This window comes from Ochotona curzoniae, unplaced genomic scaffold (genome assembly GCF_017591425.1).
Source record: "Ochotona curzoniae isolate NIBS_2020 unplaced genomic scaffold, NIBS_Ocur_1.0 contig_3498, whole genome shotgun sequence".
Taxonomy (NCBI): domain Eukaryota; kingdom Metazoa; phylum Chordata; class Mammalia; order Lagomorpha; family Ochotonidae; genus Ochotona; species Ochotona curzoniae.
In genome coordinates this window covers 17,774,946-17,800,868 of record NW_024465885.1, presented here as the reverse complement: position 1 = coordinate 17,800,868, position 25,923 = coordinate 17,774,946, and the positions used below count along the sequence as shown (strand labels likewise).

General features: G+C 34.7%; 1 protein-coding gene across 3 annotated transcripts in view; it reads left to right on the top strand.

The window, feature by feature from the left end:
• Positions 1–25,923, top strand: part of EPHA3 (EPH receptor A3) — a 322,548-nt gene that overhangs the window by 255,011 nt on the left and 41,614 nt on the right. For 2 of the 3 annotated variants that reach the window (XM_040980850.1, XM_040980852.1), the window contains exons 7-12: positions 1,876–2,038; positions 7,372–7,474; positions 8,144–8,211; positions 13,850–13,975; positions 16,705–16,890; positions 24,754–24,815. In XM_040980850.1, the coding sequence (XP_040836784.1) occupies positions 1,876–2,038; positions 7,372–7,474; positions 8,144–8,211; positions 13,850–13,975; positions 16,705–16,890; positions 24,754–24,815 (708 nt within the window). The remainder of the gene's footprint in view (positions 1–1,875; positions 2,039–7,371; positions 7,475–8,143; positions 8,212–13,849; positions 13,976–16,704; positions 16,891–24,753; positions 24,816–25,923) is intronic. The other variant, XM_040980851.1, reaches the window with a different exon arrangement.

Sequence of the window (25,923 nt, the reverse complement as noted above, 5' to 3'; positions counted from 1 at the left end):
GAAGCAAAATGTATTCAAATGTCATAATTAGAGCTGGTTGCCTTCTAGCTATAATGTATATAATACTTTTAATATCCAGCACTGTGTACAAAATGCTTTGAATTAAAAATAAATTGTACATTTATCTAGCAGTGCATATATACTTTATTGTACACATAACCTGAGCATTCAATACTCTTGAAGAAGTAGGTAGCTAAGTCTTTTTACTAATGAGAAAACTGAGTTAGTGAAATTTGGTTAATTTCCACAGACTCATTTCTAAAAAATATTAGGTCTCTGTTTCAAATCTGGCCATCATTGTTCCCCATTTTGCATGAATTTCTCCATAGTTAATATCTTGTTGAACATGAGAATGGATCATTACTGCTATGAGAGTTACTTATAATACCAGTTGCACACAAAGATAAAGTGTATAAATGCAAACATTCTTTTGCATTACGTATTTCACAAAATGGTCCCTCCTGAATATTCAAGATCGGGTTTCTCCATTAAAAGAAAGTGATGGAGGCCTAACAAATTCCATTGTGTGAATAAAAATATAAGTACATTTTTTTCTTGTGTTTGGTTATCCACTAAATTCAGTCAGGTTCATAAGATCATTGTGTTTGTTTTGTATATGTGGTAAACAGTAAACTTGGTCAGTGCAAGAAACCATATCTTATAGATGACACAATAAGTTTCAGAGAAAATGAACAATGTGCCTTGACTTAATCTGGATAGCAGGATAGTTTTATATCTGATTTTATATGCTGATTCCAATATACAAATCACCTATATAGCTTTTACAAGATCTGCATTGTAAAGTGTAATATGCATTGTTCTTTTAACATAATTACCCAATGCAGGAAAAGTATGGATGAATATTTTAAAACTTGATAAACATATGTATGTGACATTTTAGTATATTTGTTTTTTTTTTTAAATTGTACATAAAAATGATTTTAAAAATTAATTAAGATGCATGTATATGTTTTAAAACATTTTAATTTTTATTATTTAAGTTCCCCAGCATCTAGGTTTTTTGACTTAGTTCAGTGATGATGAACTAAGTCAAAACTCTTTCTAATAAATGGGTTACTCATTTAAGCAATATATATATGTATATATATTTAAGCAATGTATATATATATGTATATATGTGCACATATATACATACATAAGCATTGTATATTGGATTTTTTATTATTTAATATAGTAAATAAAATATTATTTAACTTATAAAGCTGTCTGTAATTATTATATCTTAGTGGAAAAACATCATTCTGAGTCAATTTGATTTTTAATAATCATACTTAACTCAGAGACTTTACCATCAATGGAAGGTATAAATCTCCTAACAGAGCATTCTGAGGAAATATTTCTATGCTTTGCAAGATTTTTGTGTCCACTAAGCTGTGGTCCCTCAGACTAGGTAAAAAACAAATGTACTTATGCTGAGAAAATTATAATCACATATAATATTTAGATTTTATTATAAATATTTTAACGTTAGTAATAGTTTCTCATTCCGATTCTGCAGAATATTCCTATTCAAGTTGTAGAGATTTTGCTTCTTTATAGAGATTTGTAGAGATTTTTCTTCTTTTCTTCTTTATTTTTAGAACTGAGTTGACTTTTTCTCTCATCTTTGACTTTCATAAAACCTATTTACTTTCATACATTAATAGGAATGAAACTTTATGTGCAGAAAGTAAGTCACTATATTCAAAATAGCAAGTACTATATTTTCATCTTTACAATACCTATATTTTTATCCAGGGAGTGAAACAATTTATCTGAACTAAAATCGGGGAAAAGTGGGCTTTGATTCTCCTTTCTCATTTGGTACCACTGAGACAATGTGATGCTAACATGATTTCTTTTCTTACCTCAAAGCAGGAACAAGAGACAAGTTATACCATTTTGAGGGCAAGAGGCACAAATGTTACCATCAGTAGCCTCAAGCCTGATACTACTTATGTCTTCCAAATTCGAGCCAGAACAGCAGCTGGATATGGAACCAACAGCCGCAAGTTTGAGTTTGAAACTAGTCCAGACTGTAAGTTTTATTTCATTTCAGTGTATGGGGACTAGTTCAAACGGTGTCTGATAAGTTACTCAGTGTCTTTAAGGTTTTACCCAGTGTAGCATACCAAAAATATATCGAGAAATTTAGCAATATATAGGGAAGTATTGTATCTTGTGTGAATTTGTAATAGTGTGTACCTGCATTTTATTCACTTCTACAAGTAAAACTGATGTTTCTGCCTTCTGTTAGTCACAAATTACATTTGGAGTGTATTACTTGACACGGTGACATGATTCTGGTCCTTTTCAATCTAGATATTTCAGACTCAATGCATGAGTCAATGAACTACAAAACAAGCAAACAAACCTATCTATCATGAGGACATTGATTTTACACTAATCCTTAAAATATGTGGCCACGTATTAGTTGGTAATAAGCGTTTTCTCAAATGTGTTTCATGACTTCTTTCAGCCACATGATTTGAACAGCCTGTCCATTTGATCTAACATAATTGCTAAACTTTGCTCAATATTAGCAAGATATCTTTAAAATAACTTTCCATGAGAACCAAGACAAAACAATTTAACTTAGTAAAACAACTGGTATATCTTTAAAATTAGTTAGAAGGAAAATTAGAAAACTGAAATGGACAAGAGTATATAAAAAATTATGGACATGAAATTGAAATATTTATTTTGCTGAAAAATATTTGAAATGCACTAACTTTTCATAATATATCTTCATGAATATTTCAAAGATCCTTCATTCATAACATATATATTTATGTGTTTGCATGTAAATTGTATATATTCAGGCACTTAGGCATACTTAAACACATTTGCTGATATTTCCAAAACTGGTTAATTATTATGGAGACAATGAGTCTAATGATTGGGACAATCTACCCCATAGAAAATCAGTTAATTATATCTCTAGGAAGTGTGCCATATTAACAATAATGTGAAAATAATATATATCATTATTAGTTATCCACAACTTAAATTCTCAGCTCTAAAATCTACTGGAAAGACTAGCAGCAATTTACACTTTTTAGAATCAGATGTTAGGCAAGGGTCTGATCATGCTAGTACTTGATTGAAACTGGACCATCCCCACTTTCCCCTGTTCCTATTTCTTCTTTTTGTAAATATTTTATCTTGACATAAACTTATATTGTTACCAATATGGAAAAATTGTAATGGCCAAAGTTTATAGGTCAGGGAGACATTCTAGTTTGACCACAAACTTAAGGAAACTGTTTAAAGTAACGTAGGGAGGGATGAATATATTAGACGTGTTTTTTATGCTGTGTACAATACCATGCTCTGACTTCTGCAAAATATAAAGATTTCACTGACTCAGAAGTCACCACTTCACAACTGAACCATGGAAATTCTGCAAATCAAAGGAGAATTGCTATCCGCAGGCACATGCATACATTCACACAAAAAATAAATTGTCTTCAGGCCTTCTGGATAACAAGGATGCACTTGTAGTCACTTTATTTAAGAAACAAAAGCCAGCAGTAGAATGTAATGTAGGATGTGATAAACACTAGCTAGATGTAAGCTGTGATAAAATGGGAGATGACTAACAATAGCAGTAGCAGTCTAATTGTAGCCAATTCAAGCTCATTTTCTAAGACCTGTGTTAGATACTGATTTTTAGACATATATGATATCAGATCGTTAGACAAATACATAAAACATTAGTATGATTCATTTAAATATTTGAAAACAGTAGCAATAATAACAACGTTTGGTTATTTGCCTCAGACAGCTGATGGGGTTCGCATTTTCCTAGACAAATGGAAATTAAATCTTGGACCAAAAAAAAAAAAAAAAAGAAACAGTAAGTTTACTTTTCTCCTTCCAGTTCCAGTGAGTTTTTCCTTTAGAGATTAGTTAATGAACTAGCTGGAGAAGTTAAAACTTAGGGGTTATTGTTATAAACGACCATAGTATACAAACTGAAAAGCATGGGTTAGAGCAGATGCACGTTTACGAGCAGATTTGATAGGCTGGGTTAAGCTGTTTTACAAGTTGTTTTGCAGAACTTCAATCAATGGATGAGGATGTATTAGTCAAAGTTCCTGAAAAGCAGGGTCAGTATGAAATTCTCTAGAAGAGAAATCATTATGACTAATACAAAGAAAAAGCAATGACGCACAAACAATGCCTCTCTACTCTTCTGGGTCGTACTTCCTTGTGTCCAATCAGCCTTTGCCACAATAGCGACACAGGCAAAAGTAGGTGGACGAATGGGGCTGTTCCAAGAACTGTTTGTGTTTTAGGAAGTCTAGAATTGGATACTGTAGTGTCTCCAGCAGATGAGTCTGAGGGTTTAGACAGCAAACAGATCTTTAGTGGCATTACAGGATTTGCATTTCTTCCTTGAAGTGATGAACAGTCATGAAGCGGCTTTAAAAATAGGAGCAACAGGGTCAGCTTTGTGGTTTATAAGCTGTATTCAGGTGGCAAAGATGCAGATAGAAAAGGCATGCCAACAGAAGCCAGTTTGAGTTTTCTAATCACACTATCTGAAAGAAATAAAGGCAAAAACTAGAATATTTAAAAGTCCGATGATCAGCAGATGTAGAATAATCTGCTCCAGATCCTTGTTATGTAGAATACTGTGAACTTGAGTGGATTCTGCAGTGGATAGATGTCTACTGGAACTCAAGCTCCAACTCACAATTCCATTCCCCTGCACACACACACACACAAACACGCGCGCGCGCGCACTCGCACACACACACACACTACAGTTTGGTAGCTGGTTTCAGGTCATGACTTCGTTCCTTGTTCCAGCTCTTCCTGCTGATATACATTCTAGGAAGTAGCCTTTGAGGCTCAGGTAATTATTATGGACCTATCATACACACAGGATTGTTGTGAATGTGACCTAGGCTCCTGGCTTTAGCTAGGCCCAGACTTACATGCTGTGCAAGTTAGGGAAAGAACCAGGGGATAGAAAAAAAAAAATCACTGTTTCTCACTCTTCATTTCTGCCTTTCTGCTGTTTATGTGAACTGGAAAATAGTAAGTAGAAACTTAAAATATGCCATAGCCTGAAATCACCATTGCCAGCCTCATTTAGAGCAAACTCAATGTGCCACTCTCCAATCGAGCAGGGCCCGGGACTGACTGAGACAGAAATAACTTTACAACAAGATTCATAAATGGTTTGTGAGAACATTAAAGCTTCAGAAGTTTTGATCTATGTCAAGGGCCAGTAAACTTTCTATAACTTAGCAGATATAGAACATTTTAGATTTTATAAACATATAATGTTACTGCTATTTAAGTTGTCAATTTTAGCATAAAAACTGTCACAGTGCAAAAAATGAATGGTTGTGGCTGTAATTTAAACAAAATTAATTATAGACACTAAAATCTGTGTTTGAATTTTAAAGATTTGACCTATGTCACAAAAGTTTGTGCTTTTGACAATCACTTCAAAATGTAACAGAGCCCAACTATTTGAATTAGTGGTTAAGCTCCTGGTTATAACATGCTTGTCCCGTATTAGAGTGCTTAAATTAGATTCTTGATACAGGCTACTGATTCTAGCTTTTTGCCGATGCATAGCATAGCAGTTCCAATGATTGAGTTTTTGTCACTCTTGTGACAGATCTGGACTGAATTCTTGTTCCTGACTTCGGCCATCCATTGTGGGTGGGTGGGCGTGGCATTTAAAGTGTGAACCGTGGATGGAATCCCTTCTCTCTCTTTTTTTTTCCCTTCCATCTCCTCACTCCTTAGCTTCTCAAATACATAAATAAAGATAAAAATTTATATATATATATATATATGTATGTATATGTAAGCTAAGTTCGTAAAATCTACAAATTGTAAGGGCAGATAGAATGCGACTTGAGCTATTTTATGACTCCTTACCTAGGTGAATGAATAAATGAATAAAGGGAATGTTTACAAAGACAGAAATATAGGAAGAGCTCTTTTTGCCACATCTATTGAAGTTTGTAAGACATGCTCTTTGAAAAACACTTATGTTTTGCTGCACAACAGCCCAAACTGGTTGGAGGCATTGTTGTAGAACCCTTCAAAGTGGGTTGGCTAGCCTGATTTATAGAAAGTCAATCAATGACGTTCGAGTGGTGAAGGAAAATAGTTACTACAAAGTTCAGGGCAAGGAGCCAGACAGACATTGCTTAGTTCCTAGGCTCTCAGAGAAGTTAGAGATGAAGGTTCTTATAGACTGAACTCAGGGCTGAGTTGTCTGAGCCAGTTTCTGGTTAATTGGTGAGCTCTTGACCTTCCTCTGACTGACCAGTGATGGCCTGTTCTTTAGGGAATTTGTGATGGTCAGGTGAGCTCCAGTTGGTCCGGCTGGTCTCATGAATGTAGTAGCTACATTGTCTCCAGGAATTCTCCTAGATGAAGGCCTCCAGACAATCCTACCCATCAAAATTCTTTTTGGTTTTTTAATATGTATTTATTTATTTCATTGGGAAGGCAGATTTACAGAGAGAACAAGAGTAAAATCTCCCCTCTGCTGGTTCACTCCCCAAGTGACCACATCAGCCAGAGCTGAGCTAATCTGGAGCCATGAGGAGCCTCTTCCAGGTCTGCCATGGGGATACAGGGTTTCAAAGATTTAGGACAGCCTTCACTGATTTCTCAGGCCATGAGCAGGGAGTTGGATTGGAAGTGTATCAGCCAGGACATGAATCAGTGCTCATATGGGATGCTGGCATTTACAGGCAGAAGATTAACCAGTTAAGCAATTGCTCCAGTTGGTCTCCTAGTCCTCCTAACGAGGTTCTGATCTGCAGAGAAGTAGGTGGCTCTTTGTGTTAGAACCTGGTAGGGTCAGTTGTGCCCCTCTCTCATTATAGTAAATTCCTTTTGACAAAGATCAGGCCGGAGCACCTTGTGCTAAGGGAGATGGAGAGGAGGCTGGTTGTTATTGTTAAAATTATTGGGGATCAGTTTCAATATTAGAGGCAAAATAAGCTAAACTAGAAAATTTAATGCTTCAATTCTGGATAATTTCTACTGGTTCTTTGTATTGTCTTGATAACTTCTTGTTTATGCAACAGATTTTAGTCCGTTAATGACAAAGAAAGTCATTCAACTGTATTTCCCAAATTTGCCTCTGTTTGACACTATGGAAACAAAATTATTTAAACTTACTACTAAAGTAAAATTTCCAGCAAATTATGTAAAAATACCAATTTTTCACTCTAAGTGAAGAACAGTTCCATCACATTTCAGACGTTAACTATTTCAGGTGAAAGCAGAATTCATACAACGTAGCTGTCAACTCTTTCATGTAGTTATTGGTGGCTAGAAGGAGAAGCAGGTCCTTCTCTTATGTTTGTCTTTTCCACCTTACAGCTTTTTCCATCTCTGGTGAAAACAGCCAAGTGGTGATGATTGCCATTTCAGCAGCCGTAGCAATTATTCTCCTCACCGTTGTAATCTATGTTCTGGTTGGGAGGTGAGTTCACAGTTGCTTTCATTGATGTCTTCCCTGTTGCTATCCCTAATTGTGATTTAAAGTGAAAGACCACTCAATAAAAGACAAGTTAGTAGAAACATCTGCTTGCATAGACTAACTCCTTTTTCTCTTTCTTGTTTTCTCCATCCTTGGCTTTGATTTCTTTTACTAAACTTCTGTCTTTGTTCTCCAGCACATATCGGTTCTCTTCTCTCTTTAACACCATTCCTACTTTGTACCTTTTTTCTTTGCTGTTTATCCCCTCTTTCTTCAAATTACCCCACGTTTCCTTGACACTTTCTCACCCAGAACACCGGTAACACTACACAGCATCCATCATTACCAACAGAGGCTTTACCCTTCATTCATTCATTCTAACAGTAGTTGTTAAAAATACTATAAACACATTCTTAGGCCATTGTAAAAAACTGAACTGGCTATGTGTGCACAGCGGGGTGGCAAGTACGAATCTCCTCATTAGGTTGCTCTAGGGTATCCAGAAAAAAAAAAAATACTTTCCATGCAAGCTTTAGATCTGAAGTGTTAAACTTTCACTAAAGCATTTGATGTATTGAGGATAATTTTTCGTTCTGGTGGTTCATTTGTTCTGACCATTGATGATCAGTTGAAATGTGTTCCCCTGTGCTTCTTCCATTGACTCCCTTCTAGGTTCTGTGGCTACAACAAGTCAAAACATGGGACAGAGGAGAAGAGGCTTCATTTTGGGAATGGGCATTGTAAGTTTCTCAGCTGGCTTTCTTGTTTTGACTTGCCATTTGAACAAGTGGTTTCTTGTTTTTGTTTTGCCATAGAACTAGCGGTTGTTAATTTATAACTGGATAACTTCCCTCAACAAAGAGAATACTAAAATAGTTTTATCAAAAAAATGAGTAAATTGAATTAATGCTAGAAGAAGGGCATGCATGGCTTTAAAGAAAGCAATTTTCGCATGGCTACGTTTCAGCATACTTAAGCTCTAATGGTTTCTGTTCAAATAATTTGCACGATGGGTAGTAGGAACTGAAGTCAGCGCTGCATAGCTGAAATGCAATCTTCAATTTCCTTATTAGTAGTCCCTTTCTCAAATCTAAATTGGAGACTTTTCTCTTCCTAACTGCCAAGTAAATATAAACAAACATTGTTTATACAAAATGCCTTACTCTATTTTGTCAACCTACTAGGAAAGAGCCTTTAGAATAAACTGTTTATTTAGAAGTTACATGATATCCAGCTAGTAACGCAGCCAGTACTTTCCTCCACATTTTAATGCCAACTGATATAGCCTCTTATAATATTTTCTGAGAGAAATACACTTGTACAAAACAATGTGCTTACATCTAAAAAAAAAAATAACTCGCTTTCCCCTCTGATGAAACAAATCATTCCAGGTGTTTCACTTTTTGGAACTCCAGCTCCACTTAGTGTGGCAATTACCAATCAGTGTGATGTGTTTTCAAGGAAACTGGGACCAAAACTACACTCATTTTAACATACAATCTCAGTGTAACTGATATAGTTTTGTGAACATTATGGTCTTTGGCTTTCACTATTTCCTTCTAAAATAATTTTCAAACCAAAATTTGATCAATGGTACTAAGCTACAGTTTGAGAAGAGAGAGAAATGCTGGTGGTCTATTGCACAGTGGGTTGACTTTATACTAATTATGTATACACACTTCAAAACAGTTACAAAAGAACATCTTCAATGTTTACAACACAAAGAAATGATTTTTTGAGGAAATAGATATGCTTACCTTGTTTTTACTGCTAAATAATATACATGAGAATTGAAACCCCATAAATATATGTACATTTTATGGCTAATTACAAAAAGTATTTAAAAATCTATAATCTATTGTGTCTTTGTAGTTATATTTGCATGTGAAAATTATTTTTGTTAATTCTAACAAAAAATGGTACTATGAAAAAAAGACCTGCAAAATATGTACTACTGTGCCAATAAAACAGTGCAACAGTTGGCAGAATTATTATTCATTTTGTTTCAATCATTGCTATCATTATGGCATAATTCACACACAAAAACATAAAATTCTGGCTTCCTAGTATCAGCTCAATACCATTGACACAGTTAAGCTATCACTTGTAAGTCTTTAAACAGTGTATAAAACATTACAGAACTTTTCTGTTTCCTTTTTCATATGCTCATTAAACATCAGATTGCAAACATCATGCATACATTAGTCAGACCAATTACATTCTTGTGGATTTCGTTGTTTTTCATTTGAGTTAGACAGTTGATATAAACAATTTATTTAGAGCAAGACCATACTGATTTGATTCTTTTTATAAAATGTAAGTTATTCTTTTTTCAAATTCTGAGCTTTGAAATATTTCTATGTGCCAGTTCATAGTATCACTACCATCTATTATGGTCTATTTTTCTGTTCATTTCTGGTAAAGATTGTTGAAATCCTAATTTTTTTCATATGCACAATATTCTTATGACAAACAAACAAAAGTGACATGCTTTTTATCCTAGTTGCAAGCACATAAAGTAACTTACATGCATCTCATAAACTTTCTGCCTCTTAATACTACAGCTGGTTTATTTCAGACCGTTTATTTGGTATTACTTTAAAAAGCTCCAGCTATGATCTATCCCCTCCAGTCTTGTTACAAATCCCATAATATTCCTTCAAAAGGAAAGAAATGTGTTTCACCTCCTAAGATCCTGTCCCCTTGCCCTATTTGGCTGCCCCTTTTTACTTTTTTTGTTATCCTTAGGGCAACTCGTGCTGGTAAAATGGAAATGTAAATTATTGTGTTTGCACAGAATGAGCTGTAAAGTAGTGCAGCTTAACACATGTGCATGTGTTTATTATCTGGTTTCCATGACAGAACCCACTTACTCTGTATGTTGCCCGGAATTATTGGTGTGAAGGGCTTATGTGCCTTGCAGCCTGGATCACCTGATTCCTGGAACCTCTGGGGTCACCAGTTAAGCATTTGCAGCCAAAACTCCCAGAGTGAACAGACTTGGCATTTGTGTGCGCTTAGATTTTACTTTTTCCTAAAATGTGATAATAGATGGTGAAGCATGACTTTCTCTTAGTTCATATCAATAAATATAATTGTCTTTATTTGGGAACAATTGTTGAATTTTCAAATTACTTAGCAAAACATGATATTCTTTAAATCTCACTAGTATTGAAGAAAAACTGTGAAGCAGACTTTCAAGGTTTGGAAAAAGCCATGTCTTCCTTAAAATGCAGATGACATTATTGTTGACAGCTCTCTTAATAATGTGTTGATTTTGATGCCGGCAAATCACCTCAAAATTAGTTTTCACTAAGTTGAGCAAGATAAATATTTACATGACATTTACCAAAAAGTATTTAGTTTTACTTTATATTTGAGATGTCATCTTTCTCCATCAAGAAGGAATGCAAGATTTTGTATCTTACAAAGTAGAGGCAAACCAAACTGGAAAAATCCCATCAACAAAAAATAACTTATGTAACATGTCTTATTCTTTAAGAAGAACAATGTGATAGTTTGTTTAAACTGTTTCTTATTTTAAGAATAAAATGTTTTAGCTCTGAAACATACATGAAATTAATAAGTGTATGTAAATACTTTTAACACTTAAAATACTAATTGTTAGTAATCCCTACTACTTATTAGGCAGTATCTGCATAACAGACACATAAAGAAAAAGTTTTCAAAAGCTTTCTCTACCTGAGACTTACCTTATTTTCTTTACTAAGCTATCTATTATAGAAGCACTCCCACTCCAAGTCTGTGGATGCAAATGCAGTGTGAGTTTCTACACTTGGAGAGTACTGACTTGTCAGGTAGTGACTTCCATGTAAATGCTCCACACTCTGTCTCGGGTTGGAGAGCAGCTGCTTCCACAGCAGCAGCATCAGCACCAGGAAGAAAGCGGGGGTGGGGTGTTAACTTTCTTCTATGTCCTCCGTTCACAGGATGCTATAGCTAGTGCATTTTCAGGGACTAGACAAAGACAATGGACTTTGTCATTATATGACAACTAATTCAGTTGATTGATACTTTATTGTATCCCTCCTATCCATTGCTTTATTTATAGCTCATTTATTTTTCTGCCATTTTCTCGTGTCACTTAAAAACCCATGCAAACTTCACAGGAACACAAATGATGATGCAATATAATCATAACATGTATGGATTTGTCTGACAGCTCAACAAACTGGTTGTTGTCCCAGAGACACTGATATCTTAGAAACCTCAGCCTAAGGCCATTGAACTGACCGGCTTCATCTGCTGTCTCTACACCTGTTTAATAGAACCTTCAAAATTAACTCAAAGGCCTGTTTGGTTAATATAAACCTTCTATTTAAAGAAATTCCTGGCTCCTGGTTTCAGATCAACTCATCTCTAGTCATTCCAGCTATTTGAGAAGTGAACCAGAGAATGGAAGATCTTGATCTCTCCTTCTCTCTGTAAATCTACCTTCCTCGTAAAATCCGTTTTATTTTTTTTTAGATTTATTTACACACATGTATTTCTATATATATATGTATTTCTATATATTAAGTACACACACACACACACATATATATATATTTTAATTGGGAAAGTAGATTACAGAGAGAAGGAGAGACAAGATCTTCTGTCATGGATTCATGCTCCAAGTTGCTGTGATAGCTGGAACTGAACTGAACTGATCTGAAGCCAGGAGCCAAGAACTTCTACCACCTGTACCATGCAGTACAGGGTCACAAGGGCCCATCTTCTGCTTTCCTAGGCCACAAACCAGGAGCTTGACGGGAAGTAGAACAGCCAGGATATGGACCATTGCTCATACATGATCCCCTCCTATACAAGGCGAGGATTTAGCCACTAGCCTATTATGCTGCACCTTCTAGTAAAATCTTAAAATAGTAGTAATGATAATAATAATAATAATAATAATAATTTCTTGGCTGGGCATGGTAGCCTAGTAACCTAAGTCTTCGCCTTGCATATTTCAAGAGCCACTTTATTTCACACCCAGCTTCCTGCCTGTGGCCTGGGAAAACACTAGAGAAAGGCCCAAGTCCTTGGTATCTTGCATCAATATGGGAGACCTGGAAGAAGCTCTTGGCTTTGGATCAGCTCAACTCCAACTCTTGCGGCTACCTGGGGATTGAACCAAAGGATGGAAGATTTTTCTTTGTCTCCTCTCTAAATCTGACTTTCCAATAAAAATAAATAAAACTTTTTAAAAAAAGGAAATTTCCATTTGCTACACAGCATTTCTTCCTTCGTGAATTGTCATTGAACAGATAATGTCTGTTTCTATTTGTTACAGAAAATTAAATAATAGTCAAATAATTTAGATTGATGAGTTAAAATGTTTGTCAAATTAGTTCGTATTAACAAATGTCAACAATGTTACCATAATTAAAGGCAAAGGCGATAATATTAGTAGAAAATGTGCAGGAGTTATCTTGCAATTTTCTTCAATACCTGACCATGTTTCTGTACTTTAACAAGCACCATACTCCCTGTTTGTTAGTTTTTTCTAAGAGAAAGATTATTGACATCCAAATGGTCCTAATGTGTTATTTTTCCAAGTGATTCTGCATCAAATTTAAATTATTCCACAGCACTAGTCTTTAATATTCTATTTAATGAATATAACAAATTTCTTTATTCTTAAAAAAAGTTGGCAATAAATTATGTAGGATATTTATATTATATTGACTATATAATATATACTTAGACTTTAACTCCTTAGCATTATTATTGAACAAATAGAATGTAGTTACATTGCTTTCAGTTATATGATTTGAGTTGATTGATGCTGTATGATGGTGACCCATGTAGTATGAAGAACACCTACAGAGCAGTATTGGAAAAGGTGATGTTGATTGTCACTATTCATAAGAACAGCATGATGCAGAACAGAAGACATGGCACTTACTTCCTTTTATTCCTTGAAGGCATAGCTGCTTTCACAAAGTTGTGCAAATGTTTTATGGTCATATACTTCACTTAGTTGATATTTGATTATTATAGTATCATTAGGAACATAAATTATTAATAGGGCAATGAGGATTCATTCATTAGCACTATTGGTAGTAATTTCTCAGCTCATTCAGTGCTACCTTTTCTAAGATCTCGTTCCTGAAATGCCTATTTTTGTTCTAATCTTTTTGCAGAAAGAAAAAAAAATTCAATATAGTGATTCTTTAACTTTTTTCATCACAGAGGGGCTCCTTTTTGTAAAACTTTTCACACTTGGTCAATATCTGTGTTTCTGTGATATTACAAAATAAACAAAAGATCCTTCTTTTAGTAATAAAAATTTAAACCAATATTATTACAAAATTTGCTCATTAAAATCATTCTAACAACTACAATGTTGCCTTTCTTTCTTTTCTGAAACAGTAAAACTTCCAGGTCTCAGAACTTACGTGGATCCACATACTTATGAAGACCCTACCCAAGCTGTGCATGAGTTTGCTAAGGAATTGGATGCCACCTGCATATCCATTGACAAAGTTGTTGGAGCAGGTAAGCACCACACAGGCATAACCCCCATGCTGACCTCAAATGCCTGTCAGAGCAAAGAATGTTACATGATATTGCTTAATTCCTGAGCCCTATGTACATTCTCGAGGAAAGTGGCATTTTCTAATTTCATGATCAAAGGCAAGCCGTGAGTATTTAATGGAATGCAGTGTTTTCTAAGGTGCCAGACTTACAGACCCACGCATTATGGCTGCCTTTCATTTATTACATTTCAGAGGCAGCACACAACAGCTCAATCTTCTCTTGGACACGCTGATTATGTATCACAAACCCTATTTCGCTAAACTGCTGTAACGGGATAAAAGTGTTTCTTGCTTTAAACAAGTCCAGTAATGGAAATGTTTGATTTTTCACTTTTGCAATCCATTTGAATCCAAAGAACTAATAACATCAAGTAATCAAAGTGTTACTTTTTACGTAAATATAATCAGAACTATGTTGAGCAGCTATTTTACATAGCAAGAAGTAGCCCATTTTAATCCTTTCTTGAATTGATGTATGGTTAATTTATTCGTGTTAAAACTTTGTCTAAATATTTCCTTGTATTAATTATTAGTCCAGGAAAAATTCAACAGCAAACACTTATGTAGTAAGCATTGAAAGCAGGTACATATTTATAATAAAGTTTCAATTGTGTACAAAATATCAGTACTTTACACACTGAGACTCAACACAAGAATGGCTATAATACATACAGAGATATGGCAATGAAGTCACTATTCAAAAACAGAGGGAGCGGTCATGATAGCTCAATTGGCTAATCTGTCTATAAGCATCAGGATCCCATATGGTAACTGGTTCACGTCCTGGCAGCTACACTTCCCATTCAGCTTCCTGCTAGTGGCTTAGGAAAACAGTTGAGGATGGCCTTAAGCTTTGGGTACTGCTTCAGATCAGCTCAATTCCAGCTTTGTGGCCATTTTGGGAGTCAATCAGCAGATGGAACATCTTTCTCTCTCTTGGTAAACTCCGCCTTTCCAATGATTCCTAAAAATTACAAGCAACAGAATCTATGGATGTTGCTCTCTTACCTACTGTTCCTCAAAAGAAAAAAGAACTCTGTCCTGTTTATTATTGTATCTTTTCTTTCAGTGCCTTTTATTATATTTCAAGTGATATTGCCAAGGCACAGAATAAGCCATTACTTTGAAGCAGCGGCAGTTTCTTGGAAGTGGGTCAAAGTTGGCAGAGGCTAGACCTTCCTGGAGAGAAACAACATAGTTGTAGCCACATAATTTATCAATTGAATGGACAGCTTGCTATTTTTGTGGGTGTTGTCACTCACATAGATACAAAAATGGAGAGGAAACATCTCATATCTCTCTGATTGAAATTCAGAACATGAGCTAAATGCTCAGGCAGTTTTGGAACAGCATTCAAGTTGCAGCTCTGAGCTTCTGTATCACTGTGACCCTTGGCACTGGGTCCTGGATCTGATCTTAATTTTAGATTCTGATTTATGTACACCTTGGAGGCAGAGCTGATGGCTCAAGCACTTGAGTTCCTGTCACCTATGTGAAATGTATGGGTTTAATTCTGGGACCATAGAGTCAGTGTGGCCAAGCCCACAGCTGTTACTGCAAGAACTTACTGAGCCATTGGATGGAAACATATTTTCCTGTCTTTCTGTCTGTATCTCAACAGTAAAAAGAAAATTTTCAAAATTAAATGAAAATAACACCTTCAGTGACAAGACTGAAACAAGAATACTGTCTATTTCAAGAAAAAAGAAAATGAACCATGTGGTTAATCTTAGAATATTTCAGAGCAGAAAGTCTTTCATTTGACATTAAAAACCTTTTTTAGAGCAATAAAAATAGATGTAGTAATCCATATAATATTAGGAGTTTATCTGAGCACAAGATCTATTCAGTTGGTGAGCAGTTGTGGCTTTTCTGAGGACAGAGACATGAATGTAAAGGATCTGTGTTCAGAGGACACTTCATGTAACAGTGATGAGCAAATATTTTCCACAGCACTGCATGCTGAAGATAGATTACATTGTTGAAAGTTAACAACACTCTTGTATTCAACAAAGTCTGTGCATTTTAGACAATTTCCACTGTAAACATCATGTCCAACAAAATATTCTATATAATAGATTATACAACAGGTTGTATTTCATTTGATACTGTCATGTTATCATTGTTCTCCCAGAAGCTGAGAGAAATTTATAACTAGTGTGTCAATAATGCAACACACCAAAATCCCAGCAAAATCAATTCATGGCAGATGCTTTTATTCTCATTTTCAGAGAGCCTAAGAGTATGGTCAAATTGACCTTTTTCAGTAAAAACAAAATTAGTTTGAAACATTCAGTATTTATCTAAATATCAGTCCATAAAATCTGTGCTGGCCTGTTGACTGCCTTGAGGTTATGGTAGCTAAGAGAAGTAGGGATAAAAATTACACTAGATGCAGTTTTCAATTTTATTCTTTTTTTCACATTGCATTATTCATTGGACAGTATTTTAAAATATATGGGGGGCATTTTCCTCCAAGATATGAATGTCCTGGAGTTTCCTAGTGAGCATCCTCTTCTAAAGTGATTTGTAGATCTACAGCTGTAAATTTTGTGAGTCAAATGCATTAATAAGTGAAATAATTTGAAGGAAAAAAAGGTGCTTTCTAGCAGGTAAATTTTATTATTATTATTATTATTATTATTATTATAAAGCCTTACATTGTGTTGCTGTTCTGCATTCTAACAGGGGAATTTGGAGAGGTGTGCAGTGGTCGGTTAAAACTTCCTTCAAAAAAGGAAATTTCAGTGGCCATCAAGACGCTGAAAGTGGGTTACACAGAAAAGCAGAGGAGAGACTTCTTGGGAGAAGCAAGCATAATGGGACAATTTGACCATCCCAACATCATTCGACTGGAAGGAGTCGTAACTAAGAGTAAGTAGTTGTACGAGCTGTTTTGCATATGTTGACAAGTTGTATCTGAAGCAAAATCCAATGTTTCCAGAATTTTAATTTAAAAAAAAATAATAATTGTTTTCTGTTCCAGTAAAAACATCAGTTTAGGGTTAACTTGTGTTTTATTTTATTTTATATTTTTGTCAAGATATTCAGACAGTATGTTGGCAGTGCTATTCGAGATCTAAAAAAAGCAGAAGTACTATTATATATCTTAAAAATGTTCTACATTTTTAAAAGTAGAAGCTAGACATTGAACTATTTACAGATATACTGATTTTAAGAAAGGTACAGAGAATTGTGAATAATTTTCTTTTATGTCAACTAACAAGGCAAAAACAATGACTCAATTTTGACATGAATCCCCAGTTAGCTAACTATTTAAGCTTTGAAACCTTAAACCTACCTGCTTTTGTATCTTTACAAAAATTATCAGCACCTTGGGAATATATGTGAGTATGAAGACCAAGATGGCAGTAGACCCCAGGCCTATTCTGGGGTCTCTGTGGATTCCAAATGGTTCAGATCAAGGATCCCAAGGGAATTTTTGATTGCACTGCGAAAGCTCTGGCAAACAGCCTGGGACAAAGATCTGCACTTCTTTCCAAGATGGTTTCTCCATCCAGGCTTAGGAGGGATCTCGAGAGGCAGATCTGTGATTTTTGGCTCCAATCCCAGTGAAAGCCTCTTGAGAATGCTTTGAGATTATAACCTCCTCCCCCATTCTGAGCAATGGATAAATAATAAGCAAAATTGGCAGCAAAACCCTATGAGTGAAGGATGACATATGGCATGGAATTTGGCATCTCTTGTAGGGATAACTCATTGGCATTACGTTCACAAACTCAATGGCTATCAATAGACATTATTCTTTATGTTTTTCACAATGTTTTTACAAATGTTAAATAGAAAACTTTCCAAATGCTATTAATTCGTACTCTTAGTTTAATGGGATTAAAGCAGCATTTCATTCCTCACAAAAGCATGATATAACTGAAAAATATTTTGATTTCTTTTTGACTTTTCATATCTATAGTTAATGAGATTGAGAACTTAATGTGGAACAAATTAAGTATATATTGTAAGCCCATACTGAGTCTGATGAGTTTTTCTTTCCTCTTCCCTTCTCCTTCCCTTCTCTACCTCCTCTTGCTCCTTCTTGCTGTCTTCCATGTCTCATTCCTTCATCCTTAATTCTAAGAAGCATGTAAATTACCAGTAGTAGTAGTCACTGGAACTGAATGTATTGATCTTGCTTCTTCAAGGCAAAATCATGCTGTTTTCAGGCATACAATACATTACATATCAATGGGACTGTATTTAATGAATGAATGAATGAATCTGAAAGGAGAGACATAGAGAGCTCTCAAATACTGATTCACATACTAGATTCCTACAGCATTTGGTGTTAGCCTGAGCTAAAGTTAGGAGCTAGGAAATGGAAACTCAGTGCAGATTTCCCATCTGGGTGTCACATACCCAAATCCTGGAGCCATCATGTATAGACATTGAGGGTTGTTGTTTGCAGTAAGCTGGATGCAGAAGCCAAAGTTTGCAAATAAGCATTTTAACCAGTGTGTCAACTGGAAGGCCACATGTCTGTAGCTCACTATGTCTTGATTGTGAGTCAGCTCTTTAATATCATGCAAGACACTTTCAACAAGTTATTTTCCTTCAAAACATGAGGGTCTCTGAGTAAACGCATTTGTACCTACACAGCCATCCTTTCACTCTCAATTCTCCATTTACTGAGTGCCTTAATGTGCCTAACAATGTGCTATGTGATTAATTTTATTTTACTACTTCCATGTCAATTATGAATGATTATTTTATATTTGAGCAAACAGCAAGTGTAAAGAACAAGTATCTGATCTTGCCAGAAAGTGCTGGACATAGCAATAGAACAATTTGTAGCAAGGCATCCCTCAAGCATCCAGTGTTTCTGTAAATCATACATATCCTCTATACCTACAACAAAATGTAATCAAAGAGGACACTAATCCTTGCTATTTAATGGGCAATGACTAAAATGAATCATAGCAAGCATAACAACTGCTTGCTCATCGAAGGCTATGGGAAAGAAAAAGGAAAAAATGGTGGAGGGATGTGGAGGATGAAAACAGAAGGAAGAAAGTAAAGGAAGCAACACGGGGAGGGAGGGAGGTTTTGCTTAATCGATCTTTCTTCAATATTTAATTGGTTGAATTAAGTGTACGTTTTAAAGGAGTGTGACTGCTTGAATTACTTGGGGAGTAGTGATAAACTGATTCCACTGTGGAACAAAGAGAATCATTACCTAAATTAGCCAACATGTACAAACAAGAAAAGCAAAAGTCACCATCAACTAAAGAGCTTCCAACTCCAAAAGTCAACATTTTTTGGTTTCTAGTACTATTAGTTATTGAAAGCAACATTATAATTTGTAATTTTCTATAACTGCTTTCACAGAATGATGCATAACACGGAAGCATAAAATTTGTGTTGAATTTCTTTAGAATTCATAATTACATAATTTAATATCTATCGTGGCAATCAAGGAAATCCATAAAATAATTCGTGTATAAGACACACAAATGACCTTTTAAAAATTATAGACATTATGCATTAAGATCTTTTTCAATTCTGATAAATAACATTTTAGTATTTATTAGAGCCATTGTATTCTTAGGCTAACAAGTTCTATATTTAATATAAATCCCTTGTGAAATTGGCATGTGAAAAACTGCCAAATCTGACTACATAAATCCTGGCAATATCAAATATTATATATTTATATAAAGAAAAACTAGACGTAGAATTTGATGTTTGAGCTTTTTAGCATATTTAAAAGCTTTACGTCTGGCACTCTAACATCTGAGACAAAACAGAAATTATTTAGAACTCAATTTAGAAGTTGTATTTCAATAGTTAACACAATAATTGTGTCTCCAGGCATTATTGTATCATATCCTTTGCTATCAGGGCTATTTACTTTTAAAATATTCTGTGTGCGAAGTTAAAAAACCGCACACTCACACATCTACACAAACACAACGACTGAAGGTGTTCAGAGACTGTATTTTAGTGATTTACTTGCTTTTAAAGAAAAGTAACAGGTAAATTACTATCCAATTTAAAAGCTATAGATATGCGTTCCAAAGGTGATCCACCCTGAACTGTCAGAAGATCTCATGCAGATCAAACCCTGCACAAGGGCACTTGTGCACTTAGAACATAGAAATAGCAGTGTTACATTCCTAGTTCCAGATACATTAAAAATGAAGTTATGTCACATCAGAATACATCACATGGTCAAAGACTCATGCAGCTTTAATACAAATTCTTATTGGTGTAAGATTCTACCAGCTAATATGGAAGAACATTGTTGAAAGTAACTTCTTTTTCTTTGTTTTGTTTTTGCTCAAATACAACTATTTTCCTGTATTTGAATTGAACCAAAAATAATTTTAAGCCTAGTGATCTTAAATAAGAGATTGTGAAAGAGTCTCTGATCTTAAAGCTGGCAGAAACCTGGGGCACAGCGTCTTCTCAGAACTAGGTACAAACATATGTTATCGATTTTAGTTGAAGTTCAAAAGGCTAGGACTTGTTATTAACAAATGTATGGTATTTCTGTCATCACACCGTTATTCAGATGATGCACAGACTCCAAGAAGACCTCCCATTGACCACTGTCCACCTGTAAAGTGGAATAAATTACATAAGGTGAAATTAATGTGTTACATTCTTTATCTTTAGAAATTCAAAATGCCATACAGATCAGTTGTAACACTGCATGGCTGAAAAAAAAGGATATGGACAGACAATTGTGAGGATTTTTCACAATTAAGCATATGACATTGCTGATCATAACCACAGGATCCACTTTGCATATACAACTAAGTTACCAGGTTGTAATTTCAGGTTCCCTTCCAATAGGATAAGGAAACAGAATAGAATAGAATAGAACCTCCTCATACTTAAATAACAATGCTGAATTATTGCCTGTTTCCTTCTCCTAAATGTGTCCTCTGCTGCCTGAAGTTTTCCACACTCCATAAGAGAGAATACATTTGTTGCATTTGGATTATTATGAATTTTCAGAAATCACTTGTTGAAATCACCTTTTATTAATTGTGACTACACAAAGTGTTATTCTGTATCAATGACTGGAGCTTGATACATGAGTTCAGAACCTATCTAAGTGCTAACAATAACCAAATGAAAACAATAATGGATGGGCCTGATGCTATAGCCTACCAGTTAAATCCTTGCCTTGCAAGCACGAGGATCACATATGGGCACTGGTTCATGTTCTTGTTCCTCTATTTCCCATCCTGGTTTTGTGGTTTTGCCCACTTGGTTAGTGAAGCAATGCACGGAAATTTTTCACTCAGACTCTCTTCTGTGTAAATCTGATTCCAATAAAAGTGAGTAAATCTAAAAAAGAAAAAAAAATTTAAATGTACAAGTATATTTGAAAAAGAAGACAAGAGTCCAGCGCAGTGGCCTAGAGGCTAAAGTCCTCGCCTTGAACGCGCCAGGATCTCATATGGGTGCTGGTTCTAATTCCAGCAGCTCCACTTTCCATCCAGCTCCCCACTTGTGGCCTGGGAAAGCAGTCAAGGACAGCCCAAAGCTTTGGGACCCTGCACCCGCATGGGAAACCTGGAGGAAGTTCCTGGATCCTATTCGGATCGGTGCAGCACCGGCTATTGTGGTCACTTGAGGAGTGAATCATCAGACGGAAGATCTTTCTCTCTGTCTCTCCTCCTCTCTGTATATCTGACTTTCCAATAAAAATAAATAAATCTTGAGAAAAAAGAAAAAGAAGACAGAATGCTACTTATAGATAGTTAAAAAAATTGATTCATCAGTGTCCACTTACGTTTTCTTGAGCTAAAATCACATGAGTTATAAATCATTGCGGTGTTGATTATTTTTTCCCCGTCTATTCGGGAGTAAGGGGAGGGGAGGAGAGCTAGAGATAGAGAAAGAGAGAGCGAGAGTGAGCGAGAGAGTGTGTAAAAGAGAGAGAGAAAAAAAAAGAAAAAGAGATAAAGAGGGAGAGAGAGAGAGAGAAAGACGGAAGCAGGCTAAAACTGGAAGCCAGCAACTCAGTTCAGGTCTCCCACGTGGAGCGGGAGGCACCCAAACACTTGAGCTTCCCCTGATGTTTCATAGGGCCAATTTTAGCATGATGCTGGACTTAACAGCAGGATGTGAGCATTGAAAACATGCCCTTACGTATGGGAATAACAGACTCAACTTTCATTGAGTTTGTTGGATTCATTCAAACGTGTTCTGTGATCTTGAAAGCAGTGAATGGCATGGATTCTGTGAAGAGATGGCTGATTAATCCATTAGTAAATAGATATCCACTTAAAAGAACTTGAATAAGAATGCATTGCATTAGGTGCAGACTGTCTGTTATAAAGCATCTCCTATGACAGTTAATGCATTCTACACCTAGTTCTAACCACTGCTGCACATTTATCATAATCGAAATCACAAGGAAAAGTCAGTCAAGGTACTGCCTTCCAGAATATTTGTGGTTCATTTTATTCTTTGTGTGTAAAGCCAGCTTGCTGAATCTTTGAACTTAATGCAAAGCACATTTCCAGACTAGTTCACTTTAACTGATGTGTTTACAAATACTTAAATTATGGAGTTAGATGCAGACTGTTCTGATTTCTGAGTCATCATGAAATTGTGGCTTAATTGACTGGCTTGATTTTTCAGCTACTTTTATTTCCCTTGAAAAAACATTTTCATAGACACGCTGATGAGAAATGAAATGGTCATAAAACTGGAAACCGGAAGAGGGATGATGAGCAAGATCTAAATAGTATACAATGTGCTCTATTTAGTACATAAAGGTCAATGTTATTGGTAGTTGGCAATAAAAAGCAAAATATCAGTGACTATATTGAAAGTGTATATTGAATTTCACTAACATATTCATATTATTTCCAAAAATTGTATTAAGGAAAAAACTTAGAAGCTGATAACAGTATATGGAGTACATGTAAATGCAGGATTTTATTCATTCATTCATTCTTTCATTTATTTCACTCAGTAACAGTCCGGGTTTTGGGGCCAGTCCTCCAGTGTCTGGTAGTAGTTCAAGAGAAATCACCATTTTCATGAAAATGATGAAACTTTCTATTCTTCCCGAATATTATCAAATCACAAATTAATTAGAATTATAAAAAGAAACTTCTAGAAGCACAGAAGTTTGCCTAGCATTTTCAAATGAATGTCATATAGGTCATGTTGTATACACACACACACACATATACACACACATATTTATAAATAAGTTTTTAATGGGAAACACATCAAACTTGTCAACTGATTGTAACATAACTGTAAATTATTTATAAAATTTATAGAATTATAACATTTTTCTCCTTTTGATAAAGAACATGTGGTCTTCCGGGATATATTCAATTTATTAATGTAGCATAAGTAACTAATTTAGCTTCTAGGATACTAATTCACTTGTGAAAGTAAAATGCATGCAAAAACTATTGTCTAACATAAAAAATGGTAAATTAACCACACAAAAGAAAAGGTTGACATAAGGAAAAAGGAGTATATACATTCAGGTACATGTGGTCATTTCTTTTAAAAATCTATGACTTACTCAAGACCTTTCCAAATATTCAGTTAGGAATTTATTCATGTCTTAAGATCTTGGAGGACTGATTTTTCTTCTTGTAGCACGATGAATCTGTAATTATAAGTGTTATGGCAACAATAAATTAAGAGAATTATGGTGTGATAAGATGTGCATGCAGTAAACTCAGAAAGAGCCAGACCACTGCTCCGACGACGAACTAATGGCATGCGCTCAATGACTTGGCTTAATGCACAATGCTTTTAGGTGAGGAAGCAATAAAATGAGGATAATGCATAATCCTAACGGATAAGGAGGTTGTGAAAATTAGCTGCTGTAACATATATCATGTGCCTCAAGCAGTGCTACATAATTCAAGTTACGGAAAATTTTTCTTATCATGAGATATTTCAACAAATTTATAAAAGTAAAAATCCAAGAAGTGTTTTCATAACTAACAAAATGTTAAGTTCCACAGCTGCAACGTAAAGACGCAATACGCTGTCCCAGAAAGAAACAGTGGAAGATGCATTCATCAAACAACAATTCTAAGTAGACTGCAAGGTTCAGATAGAATAAATATTTAACTGCAGGCGATTATTTAGTCAATTGCCTAATGTCATTTCTGTGGATTATTTTGAGTTGCATTACCCTAAAGATAGCAGCACTTGAGGATTGTATTCTAATGTCAGGTGGTCAAAATGATAATGTAACTGTAGATGTTATGATGATAACTAGAAAAATAGTTAGATTAACCTCTGTGACTCAGTTCCGTTACATGAAACTAGAAAATTATATCTAACAAGTTAATATTTATAAAATTAAAACAACATTTTGTGAGTATTTAAAATTTCTGATTCTCTTTTGTGCTTTAAGAGATATATGATTTTGAATATTAGCTGAGATAGTATTAATCTGAAGAAGGGAACATGTAGTTTTCCCACCAAATTACATGCAAAATATAGTCCATTTTGATATTCTATGATATAGGAGAAATGATGAAAAGCAATATTTTCATATTTTCATAATATCATTTCTCTGTGAAACTTAAATCTTTGGAAATTTTTTATTTCAACTTTGTAAAATGAAGAGGGTGGTAAAGTCTTTGCAACTTTATTTTCCTTAATTGCATTTATGTGTATTCTATGTAATCACATGTTCATATATTCATGCATTCCAGCTGGTTTGTTGAATTATACTAATAATTACACATTAACTTATTGATTGTCATGTATATTTAGGTAAACCAGTCATGATTGTCACAGAGTACATGGAGAATGGCTCCTTGGACAGTTTCTTGCGCGTAAGTAAGATATTTCATATGTGTGTATCAGCATATATTCATAAGATTTCTGCACTCTTGGGAAACTGAATTAAAAGGTAGTTTATATTTTCCATGAACTTTTTGATAGACACTCATATATGGCTGGATGGGAAAAAAATGTTTGAAGTTCTCCCTCATTGTGTCCCACACAAGTAGGTAATCTAAACTAAAACTGAAATTTAACATAATGAAGTTGGTAAAATTCTGTTGTTTAAACTTGCAGCTATGCAAATGTTGGGTTCATATTTTAATAGCAACATTTTTCAACTATTCATTTTTTTGTATTACCAAGCTTCATAACAGTTATAACAATAATGTGGGTAAAATAATCCTTAATTTTGGCTCTACATTTTCATGGCATATTCATACATACATATATCAATCAAAGTGCTGTCATTTATCAGCAAATTTATAAATAAATAGATAATTTTGTGCTTTAAATTTACAAGTTTTTTAGCTTTATATTTGTCAATATTATATTGCGATATAATATATCAATAAATGTAAGATTTAAAGAAACAAATTGTCAATCTTCAAAACACTTCTAGAGCCTCTAAGGAAAAAAACATAGACCCTATCCTTGGGTGTGCTAGTTCTACATACATTGAGGTCCATGATACAAAAGAGGCAAAAATTTTGATCATGAAGGAAATTCCTAAATTTTCTCAGAATTAGATATGATGTATTTCATCATAATATTTACTAGCCAAATAAAAATATAATAGCAGTCACTTTCATTAACAAGTTTCAATAACAAATATCACTCAGATCATTTTAATAATCTGTTACATGTTATGAATCTGTTATAGTCCCTTAGAGTCTTTGTCTGAAGTATAATTAGAAACAGATTTCATGAGTATATCGTCTCTACATAATAAATGACATACTTTCAATCTTAGGAGATTTGAAACGTTTCAATCCAGAACTATGCCTTTGCCTCTTACTGCTTTTTGATTTATTTACATAGAATTGAGGTTCTGTAGAAATAAGCATTCCATAAGTATTTTCATTCATTACGAACTATGTGATAATTAAACTATTGGCATCTAATTATCAAAATGACTTATATAATATCTTAGCAGTAAAA